This window comes from Kogia breviceps, chromosome 19 (assembly GCF_026419965.1).
Source record: "Kogia breviceps isolate mKogBre1 chromosome 19, mKogBre1 haplotype 1, whole genome shotgun sequence".
NCBI lineage: Eukaryota > Metazoa > Chordata > Mammalia > Artiodactyla > Physeteridae > Kogia > Kogia breviceps.
In genome coordinates, this window is record NC_081328.1 from 11,636,065 (window position 1) to 11,649,626 (window position 13,562).

The 13,562-nt window shown below is 52.6% G+C and overlaps 1 protein-coding gene across 8 annotated transcripts in view; it reads right to left on the reverse strand.

The window, feature by feature from the left end:
• Positions 1 to 13,562, reverse strand: part of RAP1GAP2 (RAP1 GTPase activating protein 2) — a 224,809-nt gene that overhangs the window by 132,750 nt on the left and 78,497 nt on the right. Inside the window, exon 1 of one of the 8 annotated variants that reach the window (XM_059046713.2) lies at positions 8,768 to 8,920. The exons of the other annotated variants lie outside the window; for them this stretch is intronic. Within the exon in view, the coding sequence (XP_058902696.1) occupies positions 8,768 to 8,874 (107 nt within the window). The 5' untranslated portion in view covers positions 8,875 to 8,920. Of the gene's footprint in view, positions 1 to 8,767; positions 8,921 to 13,562 lie in introns of those variants that run through there. 8 annotated transcript variants of the gene reach the window in all.

The following is a 13,562-nucleotide window of genomic DNA, read 5'->3' on the forward strand; positions in this document are numbered from 1 at the left end:
ATAAGTGCTTATCCTGGGTTCCAGATAATATAATAGTTAAGAGCACAGTCTCTGGACCGCAATAGAACCGAGTTAAAATCCCTGCTCCTGGGCTTCCCTGTGGGCGCAGTGGTTGAGAGTCCACCTGCCAATGAGGTGGACACGGGTTCATGCCCCGGTCTGGGAAGATCCCACATGCCGCGGAGCGGCTGGGCCCGTGAGCCATGGCCGCTGAGCCTGCGCGTCCGGAGCCTGTGCTCCGCAACAGGAGAGGTCACGGCAGTGAGAGGCCCACGTACCTCAAAAAAAAAAAAAAAAATCCCTGCTCCTCCACCTCTGATTCTGCCCCCAGCAGGCTCCGCGACCTCTGAGCCTCTGTCCCTCAGCTGGAAAACAAAGATAATAACTGGTAGAATTAAGATAGATGTGCACGTGAGCCCTTAGCCCAGAGCCTCAAAAACAGTAAGCCTCAAAAGGTGTTGGCTAGGGCTTCCCTGGTGGCACAGTGGTTAAGAATCCTCCTGCCCATTCACAGGACACGGGTTCAACCCCTGCTCTGGGAAGATCCCACATGCTGCGGAGCAACTAAGCCCGTGCGCCACAACTAGTGAGCCTGCGCTCTAGAGCCTGCGAGCCACAACTACTGAGCCCACATGCCACAACTACTGAAGCCCGCGCGCCTGGAGTCCATGCTCCTCAACAAGAGAAGGCACCGCAATGAGAAGCCCACGCACCACAACGAAGAGTAGCCCCTGCTCGCTGCAACTAGAGAAAGCCCGCACGCAGCAACGAAGACCCTATGCAGCCAAAAATAAATAAATAAAATAGATAGGACATTAAAGGAATTTTTTTAAAAAGGTGTTGGCTAGGACTTCCCTGGTGGCGCAGTGGCTAGAACTCTGCACTCCCAATGCAGGGGGCTGTTGTTCGGATCCTTGGTCAGGGAACTAGATCTCACATGTATGCTGCAACTAAGAGTTCGCACACCACAGCAAACAAGCCTGCGAGCCGCAACTAAGGAGCTGACCTGCCGCAACAAAGGAGCCCAAGTGCTGCAACTAAGGAGCCTGCTGCTGCAACTAAGACCCGGTATAACCAAATAAATAAATAAATAAATAATTTTTTTAATAATTTTTTTTTTTTAAAAGGTGTTGGCTTGTTACAATCATTCAGTCCTCAACAACCCAGGACTTTGGTGCCGTAGGGTCCATTGTAACATATGAGAAAAGTGCCCCCTTCCTGCCAACAGTGCTCCTTAAACCATAGGCATTTCCTCACCATCTTCCCAATTTTCCCCAAATCCATGTACCACCTATTACTTTTCTTAACATTTTCTTTAAATGACTCGCCATTTTTTATTTAAACAAATTTACTTTTTAAAAATGTTATGTAACTGTCATACACGGAAAAACAACGTCACTTGCCAGAATTCATTTTTTTAAAATAGCTGTTAAAATAAAAAGCACTTGTCCACCTGAAACCATCTTGCCTACCTCCTTTACTTTATGTGCATCTGGGAGGCAAATAAACTCCGTTTGTTGAGCCGTTGGGGGTGGGGTAGGGGCGGGGGGGGTGAGCCTCATCTGCTTAAAATGACTGAGAAACTTCCTGCGCCCTTCAGCAGCCCCCGTTTGCACAGAAGTGATTTTCGTTGGTTTAACCGAGCAGGCCTGGCAAGCCCTCTATTTGGCAACATCCTGGTAACCAGCCATCTGTGCACCACGCAGGCTCCCAAGAGATAAAGCTGCATTTAGAAAAAAATGTATATTTGCTAATGGCGACCGTTCGCTAATTCAGATGCCCACTGGCCCCTCTTGGGCATAAATGAAGGGAGCCTGACTCTGCCTATCAGACAGCAGCCCCAGGACCCCAAATCTAGGAACCCAGAGTCAGGACAGTCCTGGCACCCAGACCCAGCTTCAGGGTGGGCTGGACTCAGCCTGGACCCTCACATCTATGGGTCCCCAAACCATGCAGAGGCAGGAAGGAGTTAGAGGACTAACAATGGAGATACACATGTGCAAGAAATCAGGTTCATTTCTCTCCAAAATCTCTTCCAGAAGGGAAGGAAAGGGAGGAAAGGGGGTAAATCTCAGACAAGAAAAGGGGCATCTTGAAACCTGTGTCAGAGGGCACTGCAGTATTAAGAGGACCTCGAGGTAAGAAGCAAGGGGCACATTTCGCCGGGGGAGTCAGTGAGTTCATTCATTCATTCATTCATTCATTCAGCAAATATTTACTAAGCGCTCCTATTGTAGGCAATGATGTGAAAAAGGCAAAGTCCCTGCTTTCAGACACCTCACCTTCTAGGGGAGGGAATGGCCAATAAATTATTTATTACCTACGCTAGATGATATCAGTGAATGATAAGTGCCATGGAGGAAATAAGTCAGAGTAAAGTAAAAATGGCTGGAGTGAGTTGTTTCGGTTGGAGGGTCAGAGAAGTCCTTTTGGAGGAGATGACATTTGAGTTGAGAGCCCGATGATGAGAAAGCACAGTCAGTAAAGTCACTGTAAAGAGCATGTATAAAGGGCCTGGGGTAGAAGCAAGCTTGGCATGTTCTCGAAACAGAGAAGACCTTTGCAACAGAAGTACAGTGATCACAGTGGGTGAGGGAGAAAGTGTTAAGAGATGGGTTCACAGAAGCAGGTAGGGGAAGTAGACCCAGCTTCAGAGTTTAGATTTAATTTAAAGTGTCTTGGAGGGACTTCCCTGGTGGCCCAGTGGTTAAGACTCCACACTTCCAATGCACAAGGTACGGTTCAATTCCTGGTCAGGGAACAAAGATCCCACATGCCATGCGGCCAAATATAATAAAATAAGATAAAGCCATTTAAAAAAAAAATTTTTTTTTCATTTAAAGTAAAGTGTAATGGAGGGCTTCCCTTGTGGCGCAGTGGTTAAGAATCCGCCAGCCAATGCAGGGAACATGGGTTCGATCCCTGGTCCGGGAAGATCCCACATGTTGCAGAGCAACTAAGGCCGTGCGCCACAACTACTGTGCCTGTGCTCTAGAGTCTGCGAGCCACAACTACTGAAGCCCGCGTGCCTAGAGCCCGTGCTCCGCAACAAGAGAAGCCACCGCAATGAGAAGCTCGTGCGCTGCAATGAAGAGTAGCCCCCGCTTACCGCAACTAGAGAAAGCCTGTGCGCAGCAACGAAGACCCAACGCAGCCAAAAATAAATAAATTAAATAAATAAATTTTTAAAAAATAATCAGGGTCTTTTCTTAAAAAAAAAAAAAAAAAAAAAAACCCAAAAAAAAGTGTAATGGGAAGGCTACGGAGTAGACAGACTTCATTTTATTTGAATTTTTAAAACTCCGCTGTGGCTGTCATCAGGAGAATGGGTAAGGAGGACAAGAAGCAAGGAGACCAAATAGGAGATTAAAATAATGGCTCAAAAGGAATCTAATAAACTCATTTATGCCTCAAATTCTGTTCCTTAACTCCTCAGACTCGCAGTGAAGTTAGAAATGGGAAGCTGGTTAAAGGGAGATGTTTGTTCTTTAAAGCAACGACAGCCAACCGGGTCAAACATGAGACAAGAGAGGGCGAGTACCAGGCCCTTCCACAGAGGGCAGGACCCAGCCACCTCCTAAGAAGAGAACAAGCAGCCATCTGTTCTGGGGCCTGGGAGCAGACTAGCTCCTGCCTTGTGCCCCTTCCAGCCCTGGGACTATGGGACTCCAAGCCCAGGACTCCTGGACACTCCTGAGGCTCGGACACCCTCATCCAGGCAGCTTGCAGGGCTGTCACTGGCTCTCCCATGTGAGAACCCAAGTATCATCCATGACACCAGCCTTCAAACCCTAAGGACAAAGCAATCGATGGCTGCTAACATCACAAAAGCAGACAACTGAACAACCTCCACTGGCATGGTCTTACCAAAAAAAAAAAAAAAAAATCAAACCCAAATCTGACGGAGCTTCTAAAACTAAATACCAACTTTCAGTTACATAGGGGACAGCAGAACATGTTAAATGACACTCACAGACTCCACCCACAAAATTCTGACTCTGGGAAACTCCCCAAGACAAGCAACACAGTTTCTTCAATAAAGAAATCATAAGCGGGAAACAAGAGTTGGAGGAGAAAACTTATAATGAGACATATCACCAATCACACTGGATTTTGTGAATCCTGACCCAAAAAAAAACTTTTGAAAAACTTTTAGGAGGCAATTAGGGAAATCTGAACACCAACTGAATGTGATATTAAGGGGGTGTGATCATTGCTAATTTCTTAGAAGAATTCTTATCTTTAAGATGCATGAAATATTTAAGAATGAAACGATATAATGTCTGGGATTTCTTCAAAATAATCTTGTGGGGGAGTGGATTGGTAAATAAGTGAAACAAGATTGGCCATGGGGCTTCCCTGGTGGCGCAGTGGTTGAGAGTCCGCCTGCCGATGCAGGAGACACGGGTTCGTGCCCTGGTCCGGGAAGATCCCACATGCCGCGGAGCAACTAAGCCCGTGAGCCATGGCCGCTAGGCCTGCACGTCCGGAGCCTGCGCTCCGCAATGGGAGAGGCCACAACAGTGAGAGGCCCGCGTACCGCAAAAAAAAAAAAAAAAAAGATTGGCCATGAGTTGATAAGGGTTGAAACTGGGTATTATATTACACTATTCTCTCCACTTTGCAGCACACTTGAGAATTTCCACAATAAAGGGGTTTTTTTAAGCTAGGGATGAGCTCTTTCTAACACCGTACACAGGAATAACCCACTAGACATCCTACCGACAATGGAGGGACGAGAGACCAGGTTCACTAGATTCACTGTTCTGCCTGCCCACAGCCTGCCATTCGTGATTTGCTGAACGATGAGTGAATTTATATTTTCCTCCTCATAAATCCCATGGTGGGAGCTGTCCCAAAATAACTACCCCTTGTAAAATGTGGATTTCTCTTTCATTTATGCTAACTGACCTCTCTCCAGTTCAGAATGTCATACTCGCCGCCAAACGGACTTGACCCATACGTTTCAGAAGGTACAAAATTTGACTGTGTTCCTCTTCCTCTACCTCAGTCTTTCCAGCTAAAGATCCCCGTTTCCCCCTCAGAGGGCACCACTCCCCTCACCATCTACTTCTATTATTATTGAAGGGATGCTCTGGATTTACCCTGCTCTGCCACATCTATATGCTCTGAAAATCAGAGCGATTTTTTTTAACATTTATTTATGTATTTATTTTGGGCTGCATTGGGTCTTCATTGCGGTGCGCAGGCTTCTCATTGCTGTGGCTTTTCTTGTTGCGGAGCACGGGCTCTAGACACACAGGCTTCAGGAGTTGTGGCATGCGGGCTCAGTAGTTGCGGCTCGCGGGCTCTAGAGCGCGGGCTCAGTAGTTGTGGCACACGGGCTTAGTTGCTCTGCGGCATGTGGGTTCTTCCTGGACCAGGGCTCAAACCGTGTCCCCTGCATTGGCAGGCGGATTCTTAACCACTGCGCCACCGGGGAAGCCCCCAGAGCGCTTTAAAGGAGCTCTCCATTACAGGGCTTTCCAAACTGCCATCTCCAAGCAAGGCTTCATTCAGGTGCCTCCTTGGAACCATGCTCAAATTCAGTCCCCTCTCAAACACAACAGTGTTTCTGTAGGATCGCAGGTGATGGAATCCCTGGAAGATGGTGGGAAAGAAGCAGAACCTCCAGGTTGTCCCACAACTCCCAGAGAGCCATCAGGTCAAGGCTGATGAGCCCTACCCACATTTCTCCAGGAGGCAAACTGAGGCTGGAGCTTTGGGTACAGTTCTCAGGACCTACCAAGAGTGCCTCTGAGCCCCGATGGGTTACCTGTGTCGTTACCATTCTCCCTGGCACCCCAACCTGCCCCCCATACACACTATCTCCAAGTGGCCCGCGGAGGACAGGAAGGTGACAAGGACCACTGGGCCATTACTGCAAGACACACAGTACTTTACATCCCTTATGGCCAACAGCCACAAGCGTTATCTGCACAAGCCTGTGAGGAGAGGTGCTGGGAATATTGATGGGTGAATCAAGCCTTCTGGGAAGGATGAGGAGGGGACCTGAATCTGACCTGACCCTGTGATGAGAGGGGGAAGGAAGGAGGAACTCGGCAAATTTAACACTCATCATGGGGTTTAGGAAGTGCTTAAGAGAGGTTGGCAGCTGCAGCCTGCTCCAGGCCCCCCCATGGCCGGTGCCTGCAGAGCAAGGGTCAATCATGTGCACGGCACTGATTTCAGACGCTTAAAGACAAAGGAACTCCAGAAAACAAACAGCAAGGGAAGCAAAGGTCATTTAGCACAAACATGAAAGCAAGCCCTCTCTCTCCGTGGCAGGTTAAATCCACGGCCAAAGCCATCAGGATGGCAGGAGCAACAGAAGAAAAGGACAAAGGCAGAGGCTAGGAGGGTCACCCCTGTATGCTTGCATTGCAGGGAAGGGCACAGGGCATCCAGGAGGGAAAACGAACACCCTGAGCCTGGGACATCCTCACCCCGGCCAATCCCCTCCCGTCCCCTGTCCACGTCCTTCCCTGTTGCCTCACTGCAGCCCCCCACCCCCAGGCCCACTCCCGCCTGGCTGCCTCCTCGGCCCATGCATGGCTGGTCTGGACTACCGGTGGGGCTGTCATCACCAAACACCTTACCTTCGTTTCTGGGACATGGGCCCAGAGAGAGGAGGATGGGAGCAGTTCCAATCAAACCTCTCCATCCCCATGCAGCACTTCCTACCTTTCAGATACACGTTTACCCACGTTCTCTCCCTTGAGCCTTGCACACCCTTTGTGTGGATGCAGGAACTGAGGCTCAAAGAGATGAAATCTATCACATCACAGTCAACGGAGGAGCCAGGACTAGAGCTTCTAGCCCTCTGTGTAGGGCTTTTGCCACACTCCCACATTCTACACTCAGAGGCAGGAGTGTTCTGGTGCATCAGGACACTTTCTAGGGAGCACATCTCCCTTCGTATCCCTCAAAACAGGTCCAGGCTGTCTCAGAACAGCCATCCCATATCCCTCTGACTTCAGAGGGTTGGATTGTTCATCTCCCCTGTACAGATAAAATGCACGAAATAGAAGGCATGAAATAGATGAGAATCAAAGTCTATGGGAGAATGGGGCCCAGACCTGGAGCCCTGAGCTCCGGAGTCCTGCTGGCAGCTTCTTCTGCTAGACAAGTGTGCCCTGAGCATCAGTTATTCCTAGATCACCTGCAGAATTTCTGCCATATTCTATACCATTTGTACTATTACCACTGTTTCTACTAAATAGGCTCATTCTTGTGACTTGATACATCTAATTTAAAGTGATGCTTTATATCACCACTGCAAGAGGGAAAATTAGTACCACTGGCCGAAACCAGGAGAGAATCCTAAAAATAAATAGGACAAAAACAACTTAAGTTATAGGCAGGCACTGTTCCGCAATTTAAAGGCCCTGAGCCAGAGGTCTGCTCTCTTTGCTATAAAAGAGAGATTAGCAAGTGTTAAAAAGGTGTTAAAGCCAGACTAGCACCAATCTAAAACTTTCCCCTTGAAGAAATTACAAGGATTAGCAGAGAACTGAAAAGGGAAGAACTTTCTCACTAGGTGACTCAATGTTATTTCATGCTTAACCACCTTCAGTTACTTCACTGAAGATTCATCCTGCGCTGTGGGAAATATCAAATCAGACTAGGTTATAGGAAGGGGGAGAGGAGGGATGAGAGACAACCAAACCATAAGCGGCAACCCATGCCAGCTTCTCCAAAGTGCTCCGCTTAGTTCATTACCTGTCACCTCTCCCAGGCACACCCAGCTTTTGGGCAAGCCCAGGGGCCACCAGTCACCACCCAGGCATCTATGGCTCCACTGCCCTTGTCTTAGCCCTTGTCCAATGCAGAACGCAGCACTCACTCCGAACTCCTCTGGAAATTAGGATGCCTCAGGGCCACCAGCGGTTACCCCAAATCCCCGCAGCATCTCTGTGGACAGTCAACTCGAATGACCCCCGGTTGCTGGGAAGCTTTGGGCTCGTGTACCCTAGCAGAGGAGGGAGGCTATGCCAGCCTGCGCGGGAAGCTCCCTGGGGTCTCATGGACATCACGTCTGTAGCTGGGGGCTGCAGCCCCGGAAGCAACCCCAAAAGCTCCTTTGTCCATCCCAAACCCCACATCTCTCACCCCACAGGTCCTCCAGCCTATCTCTGAAATCGCCTGAGAGAACGATTTTCAACACCCAGGATCAAACAATTAAGAGGGTAAACCCAAGAAAGGTGAAGAGTCAAAGACAGAAAAACCCGAAGACAGAGGGACACGGAGGCAGGGGTGGAGGTGGTAAGCTACCTCCAAACTTGCTCCTCGCCTGCCGGCACCTTGCGCAAGGCGAGCAGATCCCGACCTGGCCGGCGCCTCGCGGGCTCAGCCAAGTTGCAGAGAAGCAAATGGCATCCCCAGCGTACTGGGCCATTCGGGCCTGAGCCAGGGACGGTCGCCCGGGTCGGATCAATGCTACTCGCGCTGCAGGCTTTGGGAAGGGCGCCGCGACAGGCAAATTCGGGGAGTGGGAGTGAAGGACTTGGTGACCCTCCGTTGGGGATGAGGTCCGAAGGGTCCTCCCAGCCGCCCTCCGACCCAGCCAATGCCCTGCCTGGGCTTTCCCATAACAGCCAGTGTCGGGGGCTAAGCTCCGAACTCGCTCCCCAGACAGCGACCGGAGTAGAGCCTTTTCCCCATCCAGCTCGGAGCCAAACGCCCTCTTGGAAAAGTCCACCCCAAAGAAAACGGGAATTTAGCCCGAAAGCAGCGGGAAGGGGGAGGTGGCGCCGCCAGGCTTTACCTTTTCTCTTTACTCTGTTTTCGGGATTTGTGCAGGAGTCCAATGAGCACCACGGCGGCGCGGATCCCCGCCTTTCGGCAATGCATCCTCCCCGCCGGCTGGGACATGGCGAGGCCGCCGGCGGTGCCCGGCCGCGCCCTCTCCCGCCCGCCGCGCGCCCCCGCCAGCCCCGCTCCGCGCGCTCTGCGCCGCCCGCTCCCGGCCCCTGCGCCCGCGCCCAGGTCCCCGGCTGCTCGCCTCGCATGGGCCCCGCCCCGCCTAGGTGCGCCCTGGGGGTCAGGTGACTGGGTGCTCACTTCCCGGCGACCTTCAGCGTCTCCTCGGGGCCCGCCAAGCGGCCGGTGCCCGCTCCCCCAGCGTGGGCATTCCAAGGCTCGCTAGGGGTGCGGCCCGGACGGGCGGCTCCGGGGCTCTGGCTCCGACCCGCCGCCCGCGCCCCGGACCCCGCCCCGGACCCGCCCCTCGGGCCCCGGCCCGGGGCGCCCCGGCTGCGGGCGGTTCAAGCGGCCCGGCCTCCCCCGGAGGAAGGCGGCCGGCTCGCGCTCAGCGCTCCCGGGGCTCGGCGCCCGCGTCCGCCCTCTGCCCCGCGCCCCGGGTCCTTCCCGTCCCGCCGGGCGGCCAGGCCCGAGGGCTCCCTCGCCTCTCCTCTGTCCCCTCCTCAGCGCTCCGTATCCCCCGCCCCCGCTGGCCGGGCCCCGGGCTCCCTCCCCAGGCAAAGGCGGCTGACGCGCTTTCCCAGCCCGGCCCGCCGAGATACTTCTCCGATGCTGTCACTGTCTTTAAAACGGGGAGAAAAAACATGCACCGAGAGGAAACGCGCGTCCTCAGTCCAAGCGAAACTGCCTTCGCGCGCGGGCACCGCCGCGGGCCTCCTCCGCCCGGGGCCAGGCTGTCGGGCGGTTAGAAGGGCATCCCGCGTCCAGCGCGCGGCGCCCGCCCTCCCGGGCCAGGGCTCCCTGGCGTTTTGACTCGGCCGGATGCTACCTCTCACCTTTCCCCAAATCCGGGAAAGGATGGTCGTGCGGGGGTAGAGAGATCTACTACAGGGTCCGCATCGATGTGGGCTGGGGTCAGTCCCCCGGCCGGTTAACATTTCTTTTCCCGGCCCTGGGAGTTTGACAAAACATAGGGTCAGTGATAGATTTCCTGGCTGCTACACCTGCACCTCGCGTCCCAGGTTGCCAGGGAGACGCAGGTGGCGGGGAGGGGGACCCTACTCCACGTCAGCCGGGGCCCCAGCGCGGGCCGCCTCACACACCCAAACGTGCATTCTTCCCCTCCTCCTGCACACCGCGTGCACGCTTTTCTTCTTCACTTCAGAAGCCAGGCGGTGGGGAAAGGGCCCTGGCCCGGTCTCTACTACGGGCGTGGGGTGCTCCTAAGCCCCACTCAGTCACTTCCATTTGCTGCCAGGAAGCCTAGCACCCTCTCGCCACCCTCACCTCCCCCCACCCCCTGCTAAACTACTGGCTTTGCTTCTCCTTCCATCCCCCTAGGGAAGGGAATCGGCAGAGGACTGGAGGGAATTAAAACTAGCCAATTAGTTCATCTTTGGAAACAGCCCTGTTGGGGCCAAGGAGGTCCCTGAGGCAATTTGCCTTGTTTTTTATACAGTCTGCAGTTCAAGCAAGCAGAGAAAATCCAGACAGGGAAGGGGACCTTGCTGGAGAGGGGAAGGGGGGCTGCGAATGAATTCAAGGGCCTGAGGCCTCAACCCCACCTCTCCAGTGGGCTCAGCTTCTTGCTGGCACTGAAATTGGGGGGAGGGCAGGGAGCGCCAGAGTGGTGCCAAAACGTGCCTGGTTTATTTATGAAGCATCCATTAGCAATGGCCTCAGCCCCCCTGAGCCTGCCTGGGTGGTGGGAGATCACAGATATAGCCATGGACGTCTATCTATAGCCAGAGAGGAGTGTCCCAGGCCCCACCCCTGGGATTGCAGCTACCCTGGCTTCAAGGACTACACCAGTAAGTGACCTGAGAATCAGTCTGGAAAAAGAATGGGGAAATGAGTATGTCCTCAGTGGGTAAGAGGGCAGCGCTGCAGCACATACAGCCCAGGGCTCCTCCAGCCTTTGCCATACACAGAACCTCTCCATGGCCAGGAGGGTGCTGGAGGCACTGGCTGTAGGTCTAGGCCAGCATGGGGTGTATTTTATCCACACACAGGTAGAGTACACCTCGGTGCAAGACCTGACTCCCTCCCAGGTTGGGTGAATGTGGATGGCCCCCACCTATGCCCCACTGCCTGGGAGGTATTTTAGGTCAAGTTTATCAGTGAGAAACAGGGCATTGGGATGAAAGTGAAAAATCTTTCCACCAAGCAGGTAACTTTATTCATTGTTGTTCTGGGCTTCCAGGCCCTCTCAACTCATCTACAACCACAATGTTTCCAGCCCCAGTGTGGCTGAAAATTTAAGGTTGTCCCCCAAAGACCGTAACCTGATCTGACTCCTAGCGCCCTAAGAGGCAGAAGTTTCCTGGTGGTGGGAGAGCCATCCCTCCTGCCCACATCCCACACAGGAAACACCAAAGCATAAGGAAACCCATCAACGGCAGAGAATGTAATGACCATCTGCTAGATGTGGCCATTCCACCAACATTTATGAAGCAATTAGGATGCATCCAGCTTTGTGCAAGAAGCTAGGGTAAGAGAAATGTAAGACCATCCTTGCTCAAAACAAGCAGGGCTAACACACATGAAACCACAATACCATCCCATTCCTGGCTTATCCAGTTTATCCAACGTGACCCCAGCCACTGTTCCCCCAAGTTAGGCCATTTGCATACCACCTTCACAATGTCTTAATACCATACTACTCAGTTATTTACTTATTAACTTTGCTTTAATTAAATCCACTCACTTCTTAACTAATTTTAAAAGAAAACATTATTACCACCCTAAAATCTATTATTACTTGTCATCCCTCCCATACAAACATTCACAAACATTAAATTCTAGCTCAATTCTGTTGCCTGGCGAAGGCTCGGCACCTGAAGCACCTTCGTTAGAAGAGAAAAATAGACAAGCGTTAGTTTTTAGCTACACACTTGCACCAAATGAAGACACTGTCCTTGAAAAAAGTCACAACGTTTGAAAGAGAACCAAAAGGGAACAATTTTTCAGATAAATGACTCAAAGGTCTTCTAGGGCCACATCCATGGGGCACTTTGGGGTAGACGGAGAAGACTGGACACTTCCAGACCACAGGGAGTGAGGTCAGTGAGGACCACAGCGGTCACAGAAGAGGTCTTCTCCCGGATCCCAGGCCACTGAGCAGCAGTTTATCCTCAGCGGTGTCCCAGCTCACAGGACCTCCAAGGTCTGTTCCAGCCCTCCCCGCTTCCCAGCCCACAGTCCCTGAGAACAAAGTGCCAGGCAGCTGCCAGCCTGGGTCTCTGTCCCAATCCGGGGAAACCCAAAGGCTATGGGGGCCTGGGTGGGAGCCGGGTGGGGAAGGGGACAGGGCAGTTAATCATGAACAGAGGGCAGACAGCTGCACAGCCCATTCCTAAGGGGCCAGTGGGGTGAAGCAGACAGACACGCATGCTTGGTCCTGAAGAAAAGGGCCTTCTGTGCCTGGGAAGCCGCTCCAGGAGACACATCCGTGTGAAAGCAGGAATCAGCCCCGCTGCCAGCGCCCAGGTCTGAGAGAGAGGCCAAAGCAAGTGCTCCTCCCCACCCCCACCCCACCTCCACTACCAGTGCCTCCACCGCTCCCCAAAAGGATTGCAACCCGCCTTGGCTAGGATCATGGGTAGACGTGAGGCAAGAGGGACTGTGGAGCTACGGGGTAGGGCCTTTTACGAAAACCAGCTATTTTCAGATATCTTGCTTCTCCCCTTCTACAGGGGACAGTGTGCCCAGCCATCCCTTGTATCACACAGCCTTTGGAGCAATTCGAGAGTTATACACCTTTAGGCCTGCTCAGGACAGGCCAGCATCCCCCACCCACTCTCTTATGCCTTTGGGAGTACACACCAGCTCCAGCTCCAAGAGAAATCACTCAGAAGCCCCCCTCATATCTCTCTGCAGAGCACTCACACCTGTGCCTGCAAGGAGCCAGACTGACATTCATTCTTGGCAGGTACGTCAGCACCCCCTGCTGGACCACGTTACAGTTGCGTCTCTGGGATACCACCATATGAGGAAAAGGAGAACGAGGAAGGGGGAGAGGGAAAGGGGAGGGAAGGGAAAGATTGGGAAGGTCATTTGAAGTGGGGAAGCAGTTTCTGTTTTGAAAAGAGAGAGAGACGCAGGAGGGATCTTTGCCACACGTTGAATCTCCTCCCAGCTCCTAACCTCCCCTCTCAGAGCCCACCACCAGCCCCCAAAGGGGTCCCTCCCACCACAACAGGCTCCTTGGGGGATGGCAACAGGCCACGCCCAGGCTGGGCATGGAAGCCAAGCTTGGGAACCACAGCTCAGCCTACTTCCCCGAAGCCACACATGTCATACTGAACAGAGGATCTGCTGAGAAACTGGCTCAGATTTTGGAAAGGGATCTCGGTGACTTGTGTGGCATTTCCGAGCTCCAGGGAGAGGAAACCATGCCTGAGGAAACCCACAGATCCCACTCAGTGGCGGGCATCCAGCCTTTGGGCTGCACATCATTTAGTGCCCAGAGCCTGCAATGCATGATGATAATCAGAATTTTGCTGATTTCCTGTTCAGGAATTACAAAAAAGGGGGTAGGAGGAAGAAGAAACGAGCTCTTCACCTATTTCTTGGGCTACTGAAGGTATTTAAAATATTTCTTTTTGGTTTATTTATGGAATTTTGAATCCATGAATCTA